Source organism: Carlito syrichta, unplaced genomic scaffold, assembly GCF_000164805.1.
Source record: "Carlito syrichta isolate Samal-C Ts95f unplaced genomic scaffold, Tarsius_syrichta-2.0.1 Scaffold313389, whole genome shotgun sequence".
Lineage (NCBI taxonomy): Eukaryota > Metazoa > Chordata > Mammalia > Primates > Tarsiidae > Carlito > Carlito syrichta.
Window position 1 is genome coordinate 187622 of NW_007257485.1, and position 23629 is coordinate 211250.

General features: G+C 35.7%; 1 protein-coding gene across 1 annotated transcript in view; it reads left to right on the plus strand.

Moving 5' to 3' along the window:
• The window catches only part of GLRA3 (glycine receptor alpha 3), a 102908-nt gene that overhangs the window by 36584 nt on the left and 42695 nt on the right, over positions 1-23629 (plus strand). Inside the window, exon 3 of the mRNA XM_008070412.2 lies at positions 14381-14463. Within this exon, the coding sequence (XP_008068603.2) occupies positions 14381-14463 (83 nt within the window). The remainder of the gene's footprint in view (positions 1-14380; positions 14464-23629) is intronic.

Sequence of the window (23629 nt, forward strand, 5' to 3'; positions counted from 1 at the left end):
TCCGGCTACTTGGAAGGCTGAGGCAGAAGGATCACCTGAGCCCAACAGGTGGATGCTGGTATGACCGTGAGCGTGCCACTGCACTCCAGCCTGGGCGATGGAGTGAGACTCCAACTCAAAAAAAAAAAAAAAAAAAAAAGGTTTGAAATATTTGGGCAAGTGCTGTCATTGTTCCTCTTGGGTTCTTCTAATATACCATTTTTCAAGTATGTCTGCTCAACAATAATAGACCCAAGATCCTGATGCATAAGCTGCATGAGTAATTCTTAGAAATCCACTGTTTTGGTAAAATCCCAGGTGATTCTTAATATCAGCCACGTTGTCAATAGTCTTAATGACAAATTGAAAAGCAACTGAAATACGTATTGTGATCACACTTTTATGTGTATGTACCTCTTTTAAATATTTGTAGGTGAAAAAATGTCTAGGATTACTTGTCTAGGATCCGTTTCACATAAGTTATTTTTTCAGTATACGTGATTTTTAAATATTCTTGAGTTTCTGTGGCTATTCTGGCATCTTTATCCTAGCTATCCAATTTTCATGCTTTCTAACATGCTGCAAAGTGGTGATTTGCTGTTAAAATTTGAATAAAGCAGGGGAAAAAAAAAGAATCACTATAAGATGTAAAAATGGAGGACAATCAAAACTTTTATGATAATTTCTAAAAAATATCTATTTTAATTTAGTTATTCCTTATAAACTTCTAAGAAGATCATGTAGCATTTTTTTAAATATCCAAATATCACAATAATTAATATCCCAAAATATACAGTATAAAATACTATTACAGTTAAACTCTAGAAGTCCTTTAATTGTTTTTTTTTTTTTACTTTATTTTAATATAAAAATGTTAGGTACAAGTCAGGATTAGGTGCTTGAGTGGTTTACAAGCAGGCAAAGTTTGGGCAACCATCTAGACCTCACTTCACCTGTTTAGGATCCAGTACCCTTAGTTAGATTATGTATCCCTCCCCTCCCCTGTCAGGTCCCACTACTGCCAATCCCTTCTAGCGTTATGATAGGTATTCAGGGTCCACTTATCAGTGAGAACATGTGGTACTCAGTCCTTTGTTTCTGTGATAGATTGCTGAGTATGATAGAGTCTAAATCCATCCAAGTTATTGTAAATTCCATAATTTTGTCCTTCTTTATGACTGCGTAATACTCAGTTGTGTATATGTAGCATATTTTCTTTATTCAGTTCACTTTCAATGGGCAGCATGGTTGGATCCATGTTTTTGCTATTGTAAATAGTGTGACAACGAACATATGAGTGTAGTTGTCTTTTTTGTAGAATGGTTTGTGTTCCTCCAGGTATATTCCCAGGAGGGGAATTTCTGGGTCATATGGAAGGTCAATTTCTAGTTCTTTTAAAATTCGACACATTATTTTCTGTAGAAGTATTACCTTTTCTCGGTACCTGTGTCAGGTTCTGTTGTTTTTTGATTTATTGGTGAGGGCCATCCTTACTGATATTTGGTGGTATCTCAACGTGCTTTTGAGTTACCATTCCCTGCGACTTCCTCAGTCCTTTAACTTTTACTGTTCATTAAATATCAAAAAAGTACAGAATCAGTTCGTCGTTACTTATAGTCATATACCTGATATCTGTCATCTGAAAAAAATCTAAATAAAGTGATCATCTTAAAAATCTTCTATAGTTATTTTTTTAATTTAGTTCATTTGTGAAAAAACAGGAAGTCAGGAACAGAATTCATGTTATGTTTCTCAGGAGAATATGCTCTACTTATAGTAACAGCCAACTGTTTATGTCACCAGTAACATGTTTTAAAAGGTAACAAAGTGAGCTTAATAATGAGGCTTTAGGCTCAAAACCAATTCATTATATTTTATTTTATTTTCCCTTTTGTTAACTTTTTTTCTCATCAAGAGTGAGGATATTTGATTTTGAGTTCTCCTGCCCAATATCAGGGATGTTTCTATTTTTGCTAGGTAATAGTATATGAAGATATATTAAGATTAAAAATTTAAGCTTAGTAGTTTAGTGATTTTTAAAACCATTTCTACAAAATGGTTTTAGAAATAACACTTTCATCCTGTCTGCTTTTCACCTCTTTATTCAAATACATGATGTCTGCTTTTCACATTTTTCTATTTTGTGTGAACAGATTTCCATTCTACACATCTATTGGTGTTCATATCTAAAAGTGACAGGGTGAAATTAAAGTGAATTCACATATTCATCAGATTTCTAAAAACCAACCAATATGTGTTCATGTAATTTTAAATGATTAATTGCTACATATGACAAAAAAGATTTCAGTTGCCATCACTAATTTAGCCCCAGACTCCTATATCCTAGTGGATGGATAAATTAATGGTGAATCCCAGGTGTAAGCAAATTTTTGACCTTTTTGAAAAATTACCAAAACATGTAAGTATCAAAAAATAGTAAGAATATTACTTCTGGGATGATGGAGCAGACATACTTTTCCTATTCTACCTGCTAAGCACAACTAAAATCCTTGGACACAGTACACATGGCAAACTCAAGGAGACTTCCCATGGCACACATAGGCAGAAAAGCTAAGGACCTCAGAACCTGAGGGGCAATGAAGAGGGAAGTTCCTGGGATATTCCTTTTGTTTCACCCATCCTAGACTTGAAGGTGAGGAAGCTGCAACAGGAAACACCAGCAGGTACAGACAAAAACAAAAAGCAACAAAAGCCAAATTCCTCTGGTCATCCTAATATTCCCCAGATGCTAGGAAATGGAAAGCCCAGCAGGACAGAACAGCTTTAAACAATGACTCTACTGTAGCCAAGTAGAGTGAATTAGAGACAATGTCTTTTCTCCAGCTGCAGGGGAAAAAAAATGACCCCACTTCAAGCCCATACACAAGACCAAATGGGATGCCTAGATTTCCAGTCTTGCTAGGATGTATCATGGTGCCCCAATACCTATGACAAGATGTGTCAGGGAAGGAAGAATAGTCCACTGGATTTTCACACCAGGGAGAGTGCCTTTGCAATCCTAAGGGAGATGTAGGGATGCCATTCTTTCCCTGCAGAAATGAGGCATACTCTCCCTCAGTGCTCAGGTAGTTTCAGAGCAATCCTAGTGGAGATTTAAGATTCTCAACACCACTCAGCAGCTATGAGGCCACCCTTACTGTGGTATCAGTGGAGACCATGTAGAGGAGAACACCCAGCAATTCCCAAGAGCCTCTCCCCTCCTATGTCAATAGAGAGGCTGGTTAGATAACTTGGACTTTTACTTCCACCTAGAAGTAGCAAGATAGGCCCTTCCCATGCCCTGACAAAGAAATGTCAGAGAAAATCAGTTAAAAAACAAAGTTTAAATGAGATGCAAAGTCTAATAATACAATATAAAATTGTTTGGTATTCAATCAAAAATCACTCACCATACAAAGAACCGGAAAGATCTCAAAGTGAATGAAAAAAGACAATAGATACTAACATTAAAATGACAGAGATGTTAGATATCTGGCGATTTTAAAGTAGGCATGATAGAAACATGTTTCAATAAACAGTTACAAATACTCTGGAAACAAATGAAAAAATAGAAAGCCTCAACAAAGAAATAGAAACTACAACAGAAAACCAAATGAAAATATTAGAACTTAAAAATATAATAACCAAAAAGCTTCAGTGAATGGGATCAATGGAAACATGGAGAAGACCCAGGAGAGAATCACTGAACCATGAGACAGAATAATAAAAATTACTAAATCTGAATAACAGAGAAATAATAGGTGGAGTGTGGGATGGGAAGCAGAGGTTCAGAGACCTGTAGGAGTACAACAAATCTAATATTCCTGCCAGCAGATTCTCAGATAAAGAGGGGAAAGGGTATGAAGCTAAACAAAATTAGAGAAAATGATGGCTGAAAATTTTCTAAACTTTGCTAGTGGCATAAACCAATAGATTTAAGAAGTTAAGTCCTCAAATAGGATAAGCCCAAAGATATTCCTATGAAGACATGTAAAACACACACTTCTGAAACTAATTAAAAATTTGGAAGCGCCCAGAAAATAATGATGTCTTTCCTATACAGGAAAAAACAATTAGAATAAGAGCAGATTTGTCAATAGAAATACCGCATGTTCTCAATCATCAGTGGGACCCGAACATTAATCACATGAACACAAGGGAAGAATCATCAGTCCCTGGGCACTGTGTCAGGGAAGAAAAGGAGAGAAGGTACATAACAACACAAAGGGTACATGGTCCTGGACCAAGGGAAGTGAGGGCCAGTTGGAGGACCAAACTTTTCCTGTACGCAGCCTACTTGTGCAGTTAATCCTTAATTGTACCCCACATCTCTATAATAAAATAAAATTTTAAAAAGTTAAATTAAATATATATATATATATATATATATATATATATATATATATATATATATGCTTTTTTCTTTAAAAAAAAATACATGGAGGCCAGAAAGAAATGACATGTTTTCAAGTGTTGAAAGAGAGGAACTGACATCCTGGAATTGTATCCCAGGAAAATATTCTTCGGAATAAGGGAGAAATCACAATTCTTGGATGAAGCTAAACTGAGAGAATTTATCATGAGTAAATTCACCCTGAAAGTATGGTTTAAAACATTTTCCAAACAGAAAAGAAATGATAAAAGAAGGAACACAGGAATATCAAGAAGAAAAAAAGGCATCATAAACAAAGATATGGGTAAATATACATATAGTTATACATGTATATACATATATTTATATATGTGTATATATATATATATATATATATATATATATATATATATATATACACATATGGGCAGATGTTTCCTCTCATCTTGAGTTTCCTAAATTATATTTGACAGTTGAAGCAAAAGTTACAAAATTTATATAGAGAAAAAATGAAAGTAACAAGTGAGAAAGAATTTATAAACACAGTGACAGAAATTAACAAGACTAGTAAGATTTAGTGTTGTCTAATACCTTTTTTGTTGGTATATAACTTGACATTAACTTGACATTAACTGGAAAGATACCTGGTAAGATACATAAAAATATGAAACTCATATGCCTTCAATTCAAAATCTTTATTTCTAGGAATCTAAATTACATGTGTGTTCATGTATACATAAAATATATATCTTTGTATACATTTACAAAGACTCCCACTGCAGCACTGAAATAGCAACACAAAGGGTCTGTGTATTTACTAATAAGAACATGGTTGAATGCAGTGATAAACCTATATTGTAAAATACCTTGCATATGATATAATTCAATGTGTTTATAAGAAAAACCCTACAAAATATATTTAAGATTGAGAAAAATGCCGTATATTTTTACTTAAAACATTTTCCTATGTAAACACAATATGTGTATAAAAAGACACATATATAAAAATCTGTACAAGAAATGTAGAAGGATGCCTAAAAATTGGTTATGAACAGTTATCTATGGAAATGAATTTGGAGAAGACTAAAGGGATCCTATACACGCTACTGTATGAAAGTTTATATTTGAATTTTTCAGACAGAACAAGTTATGTATTACTTATAAATTAAATACATGTATTTTAAGTGATAGAAGCTCTTAACCTGAAGTCATAATCCTTGACCTCTGTGTTGTGGATTCATGTTTTATCAGGGAATCTATCCCAGGGTAAAAATAAAACAAATTTAATTCCTTCCTGCTAATTTGAAAATTACCTTTGTGAAAGCTGTCATTTTTTTTTGTAATCATGTTTTAAAGTACTGTTTTACTTCAGTTTGTAGGTGTCATAGGTTGCAAAAAATGTATCATCAGGTAGCATAGCATAATCATTTTTCAAGAATAGAATGTCTACACTATTTCCATTGATAGAATTGAAATACAAAGTGTGTGTTTGTGAGCGTGTAGTACGTCATATGATTACAGATATGTATTTGTCTATGTTAAGTATTTTGGGAGTTGGAAAATGTCAACATAAAGAATACCGGGGGTGCCAAAAAATGCATACACATTTTAAGAGCTGTTCACCATAATCAGAAGTGTCTGTACACTGATGGTAACTGCTTTGAGCACCTTTTGTAATTGCAGAAGTCAAATGTGACTTGTATTTATCATATTGAGTATTACAACTTTAATACAGATTTTTCTTTTCTTAAAATGTGTAGTATAAAGAGGGTATGTTTTTTGGTACCCTCTTTATACTAAGCTTTATTTGATAGGTGTGGCTCACACGTGTGATCCCAGCACTTTGGGGAGCTGGGATGGGAGGATTGCTTTAGCTCAGGAGGTTTTTTGTTTTGTTTTGGTTTGTTTTGTTTTTGAGTTGGAGTCTCACTCTGTCACCCAGACTGGAGTGCAATGGCCGCTTCCGGCCACTGCAGCCTCGACCTGCTGGGCTCCGGCAATCCTGCCGCCTCAGCCTTCCAAGTAGCCGGAATTACAGGCATGCGCTACCACGCCCGGCTGATTTTTTGATTTATTGTAGAGATGAGGTCTCACTGCCCAGGTGGGTCGCGAACCCGCGGGCTCAGGCAATTCACTCACCTCAGCCTCCCAAAGGCGCAGGATTACAGGCTGAGCCACCGAGCCCGGCTAGCTCAGGAGTTTTATATCAGCCTGGGCAACATATCAAGGTCTTGTCTCTACAAAAAGTTAAAAAAGAGTTGAGCATGGTGGTGCATACTTGTAGTACCAGAGACTCAAGAGGTTGACCTGGAAGAATCACCTGACCCAGGAGGTCCAAGCTGCAATGAGTCATGATCCTACCACTGCACTCCAGCCTGAGCAGCCGAATTAGACACTGATTCAAAATCAAACAACAAAAGATTGCACTAAGCTTTTAGTTTCCCCCTCATCATTGAACATAAGAGAATACAAAAAAGCTAGACTACGTTTTGTGTGGGGAGTTTCTTGCTAACAATATGTCATTAAAGCTGAAAGCCCTGAACCCTATCCTGAAAATTCATCAAAGAGGATGCATCTTGTTATTTAAAAGACTGTGTCATTTCAAGACGACAACTGTACTAAAGCAATTTCTCTATTCCAAATGCATCATATTAAGGAATACTAAAGGTTATTTATGATATTGAAAAGTTAAATAATTGAAGTAGGATTAGTGAGAACTTGTTTTTGTGTCCCTTGGAAATGCTCAAGTGTTTCTGTCCTAAAGTAGAGGGTTAAAACTAAAATTATGTCTCTTATAAGTGATGTCATTCATTATGAATTGCTCGTATTTCTTCCATTGTTTTGAGAAATGCTACGGAATACTTCAGAAATGCATCTTTTGTTCCTCAGTATAAATTCGGATGAAACAGATGGTCTCTCGGCCTCTAGTTTTTGCGAGCTATATCCTGACCTACACAATCAAAGGAAAAAATCATTTTTTGTGAGTTGTTTTTGGAAATCTCACAGGACTTTGAAATCTTCAAATCTTCAGTTTCTTTGTTAGCAAAAATTGTGCCAGAAAAAGAAAAATCTTGTTCGATTTACGAATGGAGCATCTGTGATGTTTCAGGAGAGATCTGATTCTCCTGCTTGTTTAATGAAAGAAGCAGAATGTCCTGGCAACGGCAACCTACTGAACTGACACATTTATCTTTATTTCTTCTTTAAACCCCACTAACTCAAGGAAATAAACTGAATAAGAAATAAAAATGGCGCTAACACACAGAAGGTTGAAAGTAAAGGGAGAGAAGACAGCAACAGACTAACAATAACAACATATTTTAGAGGCTTGAAAACGAATTCACTTGCGAAAACTGACTTCACAGACAAGAGAGCAAGAGCCTAAGCCAAAGTGGGAGAGCTCAAAAACAAGAAAGTCATTAATATCTCCAAACTTTTAGAAATCAGAGGCAGCTAGGACTTCAGAAAGTGAGGACCAGAAAGGAGTTAAAAGGAACAGAATTGATATAAACTTTGCAGGAGCAATAGTGGACCCTCTATGCCTGATTTCCTCCACCATGTCCTTCAGACTAGGGACTGACTTTCTGCCTTTTGACCTAGGCAGAAAGCAGGAGGAGAGTAAACATCAGAGAGATTCTTCCAATAACTTCAAGGGTAAGGACTCCAGGTCTGACTGGTGCCTATCATGAGGCACCATGCCAAGAAAATGAGGATGATACTAGGTCTGAACAGTGAATGGTGGTGGTACACCTTGCATGCCCTAAAATGCCGAAAGCCAGAAGTAAACTTTTTCCTCTAAGCAGTAAACAGATGAACATATCTCTGGGAAACTAACCTGCCCAAGAGAAGAAATTGACATTTGGAAAACTTCTGAGTGTCCATATTATCATCCTATAATTAAGAGCCTCACTCAATGAGTCATCTGCTACTAACTGGGCTCCAGATAGGTTTTAGTGCCTCATTCTTAAATATATTTAAAATTCTATAAAATGTATACTCTAAATGTTACTTATAATCAGAAATATATATAAATAAATATATATATAAATAAGGGTATGTGTAGTGTGTGTGTGTATATATATATATACATGTATATAAGTGAACATTCTGTAATTATTTTTAAAAGTAAGACCAGAAGAAACACAAAGAGGAAAAAAAACAGAAGATTAAAGAGAAGAAAATTAAAGAAACAAAATTACTCAAGAGAAAATGCAGGGAGCAGAAAAGACCATTAGTAAAACTATCTCAGATGATGCAATTGCATGCATGAAATAAGATAAAAATGGAGATATTCAGTGCACAGTAAGAGCACATAGTAAACTGAAATGGGAAGAAAACCAGTACCATGTTTGGAAGATGAACTGAAGAAATTTCCTAGAAAGTAGATTCAAGATACAGAGAATTAGAAAATAGGAGCGATAGGAAGACAAAGTGAAAGCATTAATACAGAAGTTCAGTATCTGACCGGAAAGGAAGAAGAGAAAAATATAGAAAAAATATTTCCATAAAAAACTGAATTGACAGACTATCTGCTATGTTTATCCACTGAGGAGAATTTTGTAGCTCTGATTTAGAGTTGAATTTGAAAGAGCATAAGACTATAGAAACAAAAGTGATTGTTAACATGAGACAAGAGCTGTAACTATAGCAAACTACCAAGCTTAATCATGAATAATAATTACATATTCATAACATGTAAACACTGAATATTAATGTTTCTATAACTAAAACTTGAGTATTGTTGGAGAATTAAGTATACATGGAGTTTGACATAAGGGAAATAAACTTATTTTTTCCATATAGGAAATCAGCAAATAATTTCAAACATTTTGAAGATCAAGCATGAAATGACAGCAACTTAGCCATATGAATGTGACTGGTAAACAAATACAGAAAGCCTATCTTTCTGAGGAACTCAAACTGGGGGAAGGAATGAGTAGGTCAAAGGTACAAGTGTTTTTTACATGTTTTATAGAGCCATTTGAAGTTTTAAACAATTTTACAACTTCTATTGAATATGAATTTTAGAATACGAACGATTTTGGCAACTTTTAATAAAGTACTTTTCAAATGAGGGTTTTGGAGCCAGAAACATTAAGTTTGAGTTATGCAGTTAGCCTACCACCATTTCATAGATGCTGACTGAAGACACAAGATATCTCCGTCAGAGACAGAAATTGTATTACTCACTGTGAACAAGCAGCATGAATATTTGCCTTGCTTCTCCCTTGTCCTCATATCTCACCGGAGCCGTGCAATGTACCCTGATGACTATCACACACACACAGTGGGTTGATGTCACAACTGTGAAACACTGAGGTGGGGAACCCTCTACTTTTATAACAGGCCATAAACAAGCATTCTCTTTGTCCAAGTGAACAATGATATCTCATCTTTCAAAGCTAGCAGCTGCATAAACAACCCTGAGAAATGGCTCAGATAAAGAATCATCCGGGCTTTTCAGTCTTGCGATAATAGCCAGAGGTATAGGAGATGAAGAGGCTCAAGGAAGGCTCCCAACCCAGATCCAGGCTCTGCTACTTACTAGCTGTGATTTGGGGCAAGTCTGTTTGCTTCTGAAAGTCTCATTTCATTATATGTATAATCATGACCATCCTTATTGTCTTGATCCTGAAATAATGCATTTAAAATACTCAGCATAGTAGCAGGCATATAGTAGGTACTAAAGTTGTTATTTTTATCTTTCCAGAAGACAAAACAAAACAAAGAGTAAGTTCTGATGTTTTCCCAAATTCGTAAATCAGAATTGTACAGATTCTTGCAAGTTAATAATCTACCTAGGCCTTGACTTGCAAAATGAGGATAGCAGTATCCTTATCACAAGATAATGGAAACATATCATAGACAGTTAAATATTACTTATAAACTGCTTACTTCACTATTACATCCGACTTTACTCCTTATATCACAGAGGCATTATTGGATCAAAAATCAAATAACAAGAAGAAATTTAATGTCGAAGATGTTATGCATAGCAACTTGTCAAAGATCATAATATAACTTCAGTTTTTATTTAAGCTAGACATAATCACTTTGTTTACAAGGTGGTTGTGAAAAGAATTAGAATTTACTTCATATTATGTATTTATTTTTTGAACGTTGACAGCCTTTAATTTTTAAACAGAAAAGCAGCCTCATTTCAATATATGCTTTTTAAAATGCTGCTTATTCAATAGAAATAAATTTATAGTGCTATAAAATGTAAGTTGTAGGGACAATGTGACATGTGTGTAAATATGTATGTGTTTCTAAAGAGGTCCATAGTTTATTGACAACAGCTTTCTAAAATGAACATCAATACTGAGATTGCTTTGGAAATGGATTGCTGAGGAGTATGATTGTCTCCATGATCAGACAACAAAACTCCAGAAGTAGTTCACAGAATCTAATTCTAATCTCCCATCTGATGCTCCAACTATCTAATTCATCCTAAGAGTTATTTACCTTTCATAAACTAATTCATGATGAAATGCCAAATAACTTCAAATATATAAAATTAATGGAGAAATTACCAATTTTTTAAAGTTTAGTTACATCGCTCTGATTTATTTTGAAAGAATTATTTACATATTTTATTTTAAGTTTAGTAATTAATAGTGTATGCCATATAACGTTTTTGGGGTTATAAAAATATAGAATGTAAAATGTCATATTAATTACAGAACCCATTTTCATGAAAACATTTCAGTGCTTTGGAGGGGAGTCACTATACTTAAAAGCTAAGAACATGAAATCTAGAAATAGATCCCAGAGCAGCAAATTCAGCTCTACTAACTTCTGCTGTGCAATGTCAGCTGGGCTACTTAACCTCTAAGTTTCTACGTCTCTAAAATAGGGTGATATCATTCAACTATCTTATAAGTTTGTAGTACAGAACAAATGAGTGTATATAAAGTATTTTGAATAGCACTCACCACACAGTCAACACTATAGGCATGGTATTTACCTACTATGATATTACAAAGATATTTTAACATTGATTAAGTTGTTAATTAAGAGGTTATTATTTCATGACATTAAACTTAGAAAGATCAGAGATGAACAAAAATATTCAGTTTTGAAAAAATCTGCAATGGAGTCCGAAAACATTTTAAAAATTCAATTAGTGGTTAAGATAGACACCTTACTCTAAGAAAATAAGCAATCATTGAATTGTAATGAGTTCAACTGTTTGTGCAGACTATAGTCAGCTCTTTTAATATTACTACCTTACTGAGCCAAGACTTCTTAAGAGAAAAGAAGACACGCCATATCCTGTTTATGTGTCTTGTCTCAGAAAGAACTCAGTGTCCTTCTTACACAAGAAGGCATTCATTTCCTAAAGAGTAGAATGTGATTAATTGCCTCTTGATTTAGTTTTCTTTTGATGTGGTAAAGCATATCTTTAATTTATATGTAGTGTTTTGAGAAAGAAACTTAGTATCACACCCACCAAGTTGACACATATTTTTCATCAATATGCTGCTAAAGGAGCAATTGTATTATACCTTAAACAAAAAGAAAGAAAAGTCAATGAATAGATATTTTTCAGGATATGATTTATGACAGAAGTTCTACAAACTGTGTTTTTCTTTGCCAAATAATTCCTTTCAAGTGCTTTTTTTTTCAGAATTATGTAATGCCTCTCATTTTATGCCAGAAAAATAGCCAGGATATGAATTTGACATCATATTCATGGGAAGAGTGTGGAAAAGACTCTGAGAATGCTATTTACTTCCATTAAAAGGTCACTGAATTAATTCTGCAAGTCATTGTTTGAAACTGACTGGCTGAGAGCCTTGGATATTTGAAAAATTAATGTGTGTGCACTCAAAATGTATGTGTGCACACACTTCTAACAAATCCTTTCACAAGGCAGAGAACATTGTGTTCACCTAATTTCACAATTGCCTTTTTAAGAGAGAGCTTTGCAAAACTACACAGTCGTACTCTCAGGATTACTTAACTTAGCTGAGCCAGAATAAAAAATGTTTTTGAATATTAAACTCTATAAATTATTTTAGTATGTTATGAACTTGAATGAATTACCATCCTCCTGAGTCTCTTAAAAATTCAGCAGCTTCACATATCTGGACATTTGTGACTCCCAAATTATATTAACTAGACCTAGCTCACCAAAAATATGCACTGTAGAATATGCATCATTACAGCTTTATGTCTGTGATCTACATAAGAATGCCATTTTGGAGAATGTAGTTATAGTTAGCAGAGCTTCTGGGCATTTTTTTTTTCAAGCTTAACCAGTTCTAACATATGTCTTAATTCAGTCATTTTTCTGCCCACACTATTGAATTTAGGGAGGGTTAAATGAAAGCCTAGGAGTGGTTGAATGTACTAATAATCCTTAACAACTAATATTTATTGAGTGTTTGCTATGGGCCCAGCACTTGTCTAAGCACTTTACACGTATTAAATCATGTATGGCTCACAGCAACTCTTTGGAGTGGGTAGTATTGTTACCTTTATTTCAAAGATGAGAAAAACTGTACCAGGATTGAAGTACTCTGCCTAGTGTCAGAGAGTTGAAGGGCCGTAATCTGCCTAGGGTCACAAAGTTGTAGTTAACTAATCTACCCAGGGTGCTCACTGCTACACTGAATTTTAACAGGATTGCTTTCAATAAAAGAGGTCAGCTAGAGCATTCTCAGGATGCAACTTTATTTGAATAAACACAAGCTTGGATCTGGGCCTCTCTTTCAGTTCTAGGAACTACAATTTCTTGATAATGCCTGAAGAGATCTAGGCAATAGACTTTTCTAACAAAAAGTATTCAAAGATGATGAATTAACTGGAAAACCAACATATCAGTACCCTCTGTTAGGGGAGAGTCTTTCCTATGACCAGAACACTAGTGTACACTATCCAAGTTACCCTTTGTGTGAAGCCAAATCCAAGTTTGTCTGAGGAGCATGGAATTATATCATGGATATGCTACTGCAGGGTACCCAACTCCCAGGTCATGGTATCAGTGCGGGTCCCTTAGAAACCAGGCACAAAACGGGAAGTGAACTGAGTGGCATGCCAGTGAGTGAAGCTTTGTCTTCATTGACAGCCAGTCTCCATCACTCATATTACCACCTGAGCTCCATCTGCTGTCAGATCAGCCAGGGCATTAGATTCTTACAGGAGCACCAACCTTATCGTGAACTGCACATGCAGTTCTAGGTTGCCAGCTCCTTGTGAGAATCTGATGGCGGATAATCTGAGGTGGAGCTGAATGAAATATATACATTTCATTATATTTCAATGTGATAATAATATAAATAAAGTGCACATAAACGTAATATGCTTGTATCATCCTGAAACCATTCCTCCAACCCCGTTTGTGGAAAAATTGTCTTTCTTGAAACCTGTCCCTGATACCAAAAAGGTTGGGGACCACAATTCTGAGGGTTAGTTCCTGTCTCTGATGAGACCCAGAGAAACATCCTAGTTTCACAGCAGGCGACCTGACTCTAAAAATGAAAATTTCAAGACCTCCAGATTTACTTTACTAAATACATTGCAGGTTGTTCACTGATAGCTTCTTCAGAGTAGTTACACAGATGACTAGAAGTTGCATGTTGGATTGCCCCCTTGCACCCTGCTTTTCTGTGCTTAGAATACCAATGTCTCTCAAACATTCTATGTAGTTTTGGGGAAAAGACACTTTTTTTTGGCATTTGGCGTTATTGTTATAAAGCCCACTCTCAAATTTCTCTTTTGGGACTGACTTCTAGACACATAGATCTCTTATAGACATCTGCATAAATAAGTAAATAGACAAATAAATATGAAGAAATGTTTATAGCTAAACATATACAACTATACTCCACCATCACCATCCACAAACAGATTTAAATACAAAGGTATAGCTATTTCCTAGAAGATAACGTGCTTAAGCTGGAGAAATTTTTATTTGAATAGATGTTATTCACTACCAAAGTTACATTGTTTTCTCTGAACAACAGAATATTAATATCATGCTGTAAGTTTTCTTTAAAAATAATTACTTTGAATTTTTTTCAGATTGACATTAACGCTTTCCTGTCCAATGGATCTCAAGAATTTTCCAATGGATGTACAAACATGTATAATGCAACTGGAAAGTTGTAAGTGGGAACAACTTACTTTTTCTGAATACTTTTATAATTTAGTAGGTATAAGCTTTTAATGACTTATATAAATATAATTTATTTTCTAATCATTTTGATCACATATTTACTGAATGGGCATGTAATCTTTCACCAGGTATTGCAAGTAATGATATCTATCAATTCATGCACTCTATACAATGAAAAAGAAACAAATTGAGGATCTAAAAATAAGGTTTTATTAAATGCTGGAAATCAAATACATGTCTTTCCACACATCATCAAAAGTCAAAAGGATGCTAATCATTAAAAACAAACGCCATTTACTTATTGAATACACTCTATAGACCAAGCATTCTGTATATGTCATTTCTTATCCTGACAACAAAAGTCTTGCTATACTCGTGTTTTCAGGTGTGGAAATGGTCCTTTTGAGTGACTGAGCATCATGCTCCAATTCACAAAATGATGACAGCAAACCAACTGCCTCCAAGGCAGGTGCTTCTTTCATTAACCAATATGTATTATTTTATTATAACTCTGCAGGGATGTTATATGTTATCTCAGAAGAAAAGAAATTCCTTGTATTTTATCCTAGGTTTTTCACACTTTCAGGCACTCCTCTATATTTCCTCTTATCACTGATTAACGTGATTACAGATAAAAATTTCAGATCCTTTTCTTTCTCTGATCTCATCTATATAATCGACCCTAAGTTAACTGTCCCTAGTGTTGAATCTCATACAAAAAGCAAGCAATATGCAATATTCTTGTGGCACTATGTCATACATACATAAATAAAAGGTCTATTTGACATATTCCCTGAATGTGGACCTTCAGACGTTACGTTTGGGAGGCAAGGTTTGTAGTGTGGTGGAACTGTCACTAGGTGGCGGTGGCATGCCTACCTTGTGGGAGAATGTGACCATCGCCCCCATTAACTCCTTCTTATAAAATTAAATAGATTATTTTTGTAAGTAGTTCTTAACTAGTACACACATACATGAGTAAAGTGCTAAAGTAAATGAAAGGAAAGTAAAGCACAGTGGAATGAGCTACTTGCAATCAGTCTTAAGTAGAGCGGGACCAATGCGATTGTCAGCAGTGTCAATTTTGGAATTGAAGAAAGGCAATCTGGGAATAAGCTGATCATATATTTTGGTTGAAAAATTAAGTATCTATCAGGGTATTGTGTACGAAATATCTGAACGCTGGATTTATTCAACAGGTAGTGAGAACTTGTTCAAGATGTGCGGTATAAGACAATTATTAGGCTTATACTCAGCCTCTTAAAGATCATGTTAGTTAAATTAACCAAGATTACTTAAGAATGTTATAATAATATTCCAGCAAAAAGAATAGAAAGTAGGACAAAGGGGCATAATACGGAAGGTAGAAACAACAGAGATTGATGCAAAGTGGATAGGAAGGTGCTGGGTGCCTGGGAGACAGAGCTGAAGAGCCTGGGTGAATGCGATTATATGAGAAGTGTTGATGAAGGGAGGAAACATAGGTTGAGAAGCAAATGTCCATGGACCTATTGATAAGCCCAATCTAATACACATGAGTTTTAGGAGATGTGAGTCTAAATCAAAAAAAAAGAGCTAGCACCAAAGATAGATTATTAAAAGCCATAGACAAAGTGACTCAAGGAGTCAGAGAAAAGAGCTAAAGAAGAGAGGAAAACAAAAACACAAGAACAGACCCTTAGAATCCTTGCATTTAGTGGTTTGTTGGAAGGCAATACAGACACAGGGTTGTCATGGATGTCAAATCAACATCAATATTATTTAATTTCATAATTGAAGGGACTGTCAAGGAGATCTGTTTACCAGTATCAAATGCTGAAACAATGTTTTGTTATAAAGGTAACTGATAAAAAAGGAATAATTGTTATAGTTGACAAAGACAAAAGTGATTAGAGTAAGGAGGTTTAAAGCTGGCTTCTAAAAAGTTTTTTAAAGAAGTGGGTGATGTTTGGAAAGAGGAACCGTGTAAGTGAAATCTGTTATTCCATGATAGTTATTAAAGAAAGGTGAAAAAGAGCACAGTATAGTGCCTGAAGATTAGCTTGGTTACTAGGCTTCATTTTTAGAATAAGCAAAACTCATTGGGGCTAGTTTGCAGGACACAGGTGGACATAACAAGACCTATCATGCGTCTGCCTTTCTAAGAACATTTCCAAAGCTATCTTTTCTCCTTCCCCTTTGTTTATTAATTTCTCTATAAGGAATGAGTGGTTGACTCAATGAGTCCCTTCATATTTCAGTCATTAAACACGTCCTGTCCTCTTCTTAAGTATTAATTTAGCTCACCATAAAGGCACTGTCTATTAAACTCGTTTAGCACATGCTAAGAAATCTTGTCAGCCAAGTCAAGTTCTTCAAGGTGTTTTTTCTTAAACTCTTTTAGGATAATTTATCTATGTCTGTTTTGCTCTTTCTTTTTAGTGGTTTAAAATGACAAGTCAAAAGAGTTTAGCAAGGCACCCTGGCTCATACCTATAATCCTAGCACTTTGGGAGGTCAAGGTGAGAGAATTGCTTGGGCCCAGGAGTTTTAGACAAGCCTGGGCAACATAGCAAGACCTCATCTCTACTTTAAAAAATATAAAATAGACACACTGAACCTACTAGAAACCAGCTAAAAAAGAGTTTAAACTACAGGAAAGCAAAAGTTGTAAGAAATCCAGGGTCCAGCCGGACTCGGTGGCTCAGCCTATAATCCCGCGCTTTGGGAGGCCGAGGTGAATGAATTGCCTGCGCCTGGGGGTTCGAGACCGCCTGGGCAACTTGGCGAGACCTCATCTCTACAGTAAATAAAAAAAATCAGCCGGGCGTGGTAGTGCACGCCTGTAATTCTGGCTACTCGGAAGGCTGAGGCGGAAGGATCGCAGGAGCCCAGCAGGTCGAGGCTGTGGTGGCCGGGAGCGTCCACTGCACTCCAGTCTGGGCTAGAGTGAGACTCCAGCTCAAAAAAAAAAAAAGAAATCCAGGGTCCACTTTTGAATGACTGGAAAGGGGAGGAAAAAAACACTCAGCAATATTGAGGCGTGGCAAACGGACAATAAAAAGACATAATTTAAAGGCAAAGGCCTTAATGGCCTGTGTTGGTCCAACTTCCTTAAATTCAGTAAATGCTCAATAAGCTTATGTCAATAGTCAAGACTGTTCTAGTGGCCTAGGGAATGTTCTTCCATTTAAGCATCAACTAAAAAATAACCACCAAATGCCTAATGTATTCCACATATTATTTTAGGTGACATAAAAATGAATAAAGCACTAAAGTCATTGTTTTCAAGGATTTCAGGGACTAGCTTTTTATGCAAATGCAATAATTCAGCTAATGATGATAATCATTTGCAAATGTCATTTCCTTAGCACAAAGGGGACAGAGATTAAAAGAAAAACATAATTAAGAATGAATTAATAACTTAGAAAATAATACTTTTGAAAGAGTGAAATTCCAAAACAATAATTTAATAAAACAATCTTAGCTAAAGTGCAGCCATATTAGCACTGCTTAGGTCTGTCATGCTTTCCTAGCAAATTTCCTAGCAAATTACCTAGCTTGCTCTCTAATCACTAGCCAAGGACAAACCTGGTTTATCAGAGGTAGCTATTGATAATTGTTTTATAACCACTCTCCAGCTTGTTTTGTGCTCATTAGCTCTTCTATTCCAAGTGTTTGACCCCAGCAAACAACAAAACAAGTTAACTAACCTATTGTGATCAGCCTTTCATGCCCTATACTTGTGACAAACAGACCCCACCACCATGGCAACAGTCATGCAACTAACCCACCAGCCTGCTGTCCATCACTGTGTCTTCAGTACCTGTTCTTATTTGCCCCTTTGTGATGATGTATTGCATACCACCACCCAATCACCATAACAACTTTTCCCCATCAAAGAAAAGGTTTAAAAAGCATTTAACCTCAAGCAGCAGCCATCATGCTTTTGTCTAAACTATGGTCTGACCATGCTTTTTGTGGGCTCTGGCTGGTCTATACCTCTCCTTAAGTTTTGGCCCCCTCCCCTATCTTGGGGTGGTGAACCTCCGCGTGAGTTCTCTCTCTCTCTCTCTCTCTCTCTCTCTCTCTCTCTCTCTCTCTCTCTCTCTCCTCTCTCTCTCTCCTCTCTCTCTCTCTCTCCTCTCTCTCTCTCCTCTCTCTCTCTCTCTCTCTCTCTCTCTCTCTCTCTCGTTTACTTTCTAAATAAACTAAATTTTCCAATCCACCTTCTGTGCAATTCTTTGCATCATTCCTGCAGCACCTTCTTGCTGCTGACCTAACATCTCACTGACCAGACATTTTGGAGGTCCTAGCAATTTAGCTAAACTAGCGATGACCCCACACACTGAAAAGTATACATTTCTGACTTAGAATGAAAATGCTAGATAATATACCATTCCTAGTTAGGGAGAAAGAAGTTATTGAGGAGGAGGTCTATGCAGGGAGAATCCAAGTGAAGTAAAGCCTTGCATTAGAGGTTGATAAGAGGAAAAAAAGTATGAATTAAGGATACATCAAAGAATACATAACTTTGAAGCCAGGACTAAAAATACTGATTCAGCAAATGGAAAGTGAGGGGAAAATAAAAGAAAAAAATTTTTAAATCATATCTATGAAGTACAGAGAGAGAGTAAAAATAGTCCTCAATATTACAATAGTAACATAATTGTGAATGGATAAATTCATTTAGAAAAAAAGAGGTTCTCAAACTAAGCATTAACAAATATTAAGACCAACCACATATTGTCAACTAGACACATTTTAAAAATATTATTGAAAATATATGGAAAAATTATACCTGAGAAATGTGTATAAAATAAAACCAGGATAATTTTAATATCAGAAAAACAATGGTAAGAAAATTGCTATGAGGTTTATCATGCTGGTAAAAGAACAATACATAACTAAGTTATAATGAATATGAAAATATATGTATGTACTCATAGAATTTCCAAATACATAAAGCAAAATCAGGCAGAACTATAAATAAAAATATATAAATCAACAGTTTGCCTGAATGCATAGGTACAGAATATTTGAAAAAAATAATTAAGTAACAGAGAGGACTCTCACTGTTTCTTTGTTTTTGTTTTCAGCATATGAGAACATTTACAAAAGTTGATTATATTGTAAGCCACAAAGGAAGTTTAAATAAATTCCTATCCATCAACATGTCATGAAGTATAATTTCTGACCAAAATGCAATCAAACTTGAAATTAATAACGACATAAAATTATTGTAGATTGCTACATATTAAAATAAATTATTATATATGACTATGAACTATGTATCTGGAAATGAAAAGTATATACTTAATTAATCTTGGGGTTCTGGGGATTTTTTTGGATTTTTTGTTTGAGCTGAAGTCTCATTTTGTTGCCCAGACTGGAGTGCAATGGCATGCTCACCGTCACTGCAACCCTGACCTGTTGGGTTCTTGAACCTTCCACCCCAACCTTCCTAGTAGATGGAACTACAGGCATGTGCCACCATGCCCAGGATAATTTTTTGATTTATTGTAGAGATGAGGTCTTGCCATGTTGTCCAGGTTAGTCTCAAACCCCTGGGTTCAGGCAATCCTCTTGTCTCTGCCTTCCAAGTGCTGGGATGAGAGGCATGAGCTACCTAGCCAGGCGACTCTTTGTTTAAAGGGGAAATAAAGAAAAGCTTGCTATTAAATGACAATGAAAGCATTATGTATCAAAATATTGAGCTGTTACTAAAGAATTTTTTTGACTAAAAACTATTGAGCTGAGCATTCCATTCAAGAAGACCAGAAGAAATAACCAGAGTATCCAAAGAATCACACAAAATTCCAAAATTGAAACAACTCTTCAGAGGAAAAAAAAAAAAAAAGTTGCATGTAAAAAATACCGAACGAAGCAGTGGAAATAATCATAGTTGAAAGACGGTGGCGTGCAGTGAGACTCAACACCCTTTAAGGCCAAGAGATGTAATGGGGGTGAGCGCAGTGGCTACAGAACCTGAGAATCAGATTGCAGCGCGGAGGCAGGGGTGTGGCAGGTTTTATAGAAATTTAAAGCGACCTGTCGGTTACCTATTGGTCGGCAGGTGAGGTATTTTGGGGGTTGGCAGGGGGTTTCGCCGGTGCGGGAACGGTGGGCTTTGTTGTGGAAGAAGAACCCGGAGAGCCTGGTCCAAGCCTCCATGTTAGTTTGTCCGGGCGCCTTCTTAGGCGGGGAGCGCTATTTTAGGTGGGGGCCACGCCTAGGCTTAGCTTTTGGAGGGGGCAGGTTCCTCGTGGCTGGCTGGCTTTCAATGGTATTCCAGATTAAAAGCAATAAGATAACATCCAGAGCATCTCTATCTTTTTCAGTTGTCTTGACTGATCTGATATTTCAAAGGAACCTCAGTCAAGAGCTTTATCTGAAAGAGAAGAGATGACTTAGGAAAGAGTAGTGAGCAGTTCTGAGAATTGAGACAATAATAACAGGAAAACCAGAAGACATTTTGGAAACTTTTTCAAAGATTTGCTGCATAAATAGAAAAATTAACAGTGAAAATAGTTCTCCCAAGCATTCTCTTAATTGGGAGGGTTGAATGTCTCTTCCCTTTCATGGATCAGAAAAGAGCAGGGGACACTCATGGAATAAATAATTTCAAAGCTGATTTCTGCTTAACCATGTTGTGTTTCTCGTGAAAATATGTATTTGGTTAGAAAACATTTTTTTTTTTTTTTTTTTAGCCCAGGCTGGAGTGCAGTGGCATGCTTATGACCACCACAGTCTCGACCTGCTGGGCTCAGGAGATCCTTCTACCTCAGCCTTCCAAGTAGCTGGGACTAGGGGCACACCGCTTTGCCCGGCTAATTTTTTGATTTATTGTAGAGATGAGGTCTCGCCAAGTTGCCCGGGCTGGTCTTGAACCTGTGGGCTCAGGATATCCTCTCACTTCGGCCTACCAAAATTCTGGGATTACAGACTTGGGCCGTGGCGCCCAGTCCAGAATCTTATTTTTGATTATGGGAAGTTTTGGACTAGAGCTCTAATTATGAATGGTTATACAGATAGAAAATTAAGTTGAAGATAGCATAGAAAATAAAAACGATGTTCTATTTGTCCTACCTCGAATTTGGACATTCCTTTCTCACTAAGCTTAATCATGTCTAGCTTTTGATTTAAAGTGAGAGACATGTGACTCTTCCTTCTACTCGAACACTTAAGAGGCCGTTGTGGGGTTAATTGGCCTAACTTTAATATTGTTGTGTCTTAGGGAATAGAGAGACTTGAGGTGAGGGAGAGAGAGAAACAAGTTTTTCAGCGAAGACGTCAGCACCCACAGGACCTTTGCAGATTAAGTACACTGTCTTGTATGTGTGCTATTTGTGGTACCCCAAAACAATTACAATCAAAGATCACTGATCACAGATCATCATGTCAGATATCATGATAATCAAACAATTTCAGAATATTGTGAGAATTAGCAAAACATGACACAAAGACATGAACTAGTCATGGTTCGTTAGAAAAAATTGTGCCCATAGACTTGCTTGACATAGGGTTGCCACAAAATACGTAGTACCTGCAAAACGCCGTAAAACGAAATGCAATAAAATGAGTTTGGCCTGTAGTGTAGGCACAGAACATGATAGAATTTTCTCTGGATGTGGTTGACATACTCATTTGTGATGAAACCTTCATCCTCAACCTAATTACAAATACTGTTTGTGTCATCTCCATTAGAAAATAGCCATAATATATCCTTTGGATACAAAAACTGTTCCTGGAGTTTCTCATTTTTACCTGAAATAAATCAGCATATAGTTAACAATTTACTAATTAGAATACACACACACAAAAAAAATTCAGGGAGTGTAGGTTAAAATTCAATTGAATGATTTAATAAATACTTTTATTAAATATTTAACAAATATTAATTCTCTAAAATAATGTAGGGCTAATTTAAACCTAGAACAGTTTTGAATTTCTGCTTTATTTGTGAGTAGCAACCTAAGGCCTTCACAACTTCAAATAGTAAGCTTTCAGTACTTCTTGATTTGATGATTTCATCAAAAGGATATTCCATTTGAAAGCATAATACTGCAATAAGTAGTATGTTCTCATTATAGTAATTCTCACAATATGACTCCTGCAAACCTATTTTTTCAAATTCATCACTGATTTTTCGATGTAATTTGGTTATTTTATGGAGTTGTTCACTTCCAGTTAGTTGGGTAGTTTTCTTTTTGTTTGTTTTTCTCTTTACTTCAATAGCCTTAGAGGTACAAATGCTTTTGGTTACATGGATGCACTAATGTCAAACAAATCTGGACATTAAGCGTACCCACAAACTCCGCCTGTGCACATTGTACCCATTAGGTGATATTCGATCCCTCTATCCTTTCTTTTCTCCCTACTTCTGAGTCTCCAATGTCCATTATATATGCCTTTGCAGATGCTTAGTTTTGCTCCCACTCATAAGTGAAAATACATCTTGTTTGGTTTTCTGTTCCTGTGTTAATTCACTTAAGATGAGGTCCTCCTGTTCCAGTTACTTGGATATTTTTCTGCACAAATGTCATTTTCATCAATAGGTATACTTATGTTACAGGCTTTGGTCGTATATAAAACATCACTTATCTTTTACTTTGCCTGGCATATCCCTTTTTATTTAAAGTTTTAATAGTAAGTAAAAAAGAAAATAATTATACCTGCCATGAGACTTGAGAGGAACAATGAGGCTTTACATTCATGGAAAATTATAAAATAATAAGTAACTTATAGTAATGTCTGAATTTCTGTCAAGACTAACCTGCACCAGCTTTTATTACACTAGGTATTAAATGTGAATTTCAGTGTTTGAAATCTATCCATTACTATGCCAATTACCATCTCTGGAGCATGTCAATGAATGTGTTGCTAAAATAGACATTTTATGGTAATTCATCTTGAAGATAAATTGTACTAAAAATGTATAATTGAATTCTCTGTTCAAGCTATTCCATTATGTTAAAAATGTTAATTTTATAGTATTATAAATACTATTTCATAGTGACACTTTTCAAATGTTTCCAGAAATAAGAATCTGAAGTGGATCTTCTTACTAATATCATGTTGAATTTTATTCTCTAGGATTAGCCTAGATTTTGGTTTTTTATAAATGAATCATAATACTCAAAAATCAGGCATCAAAACTCTAAGACCAGTCAAAG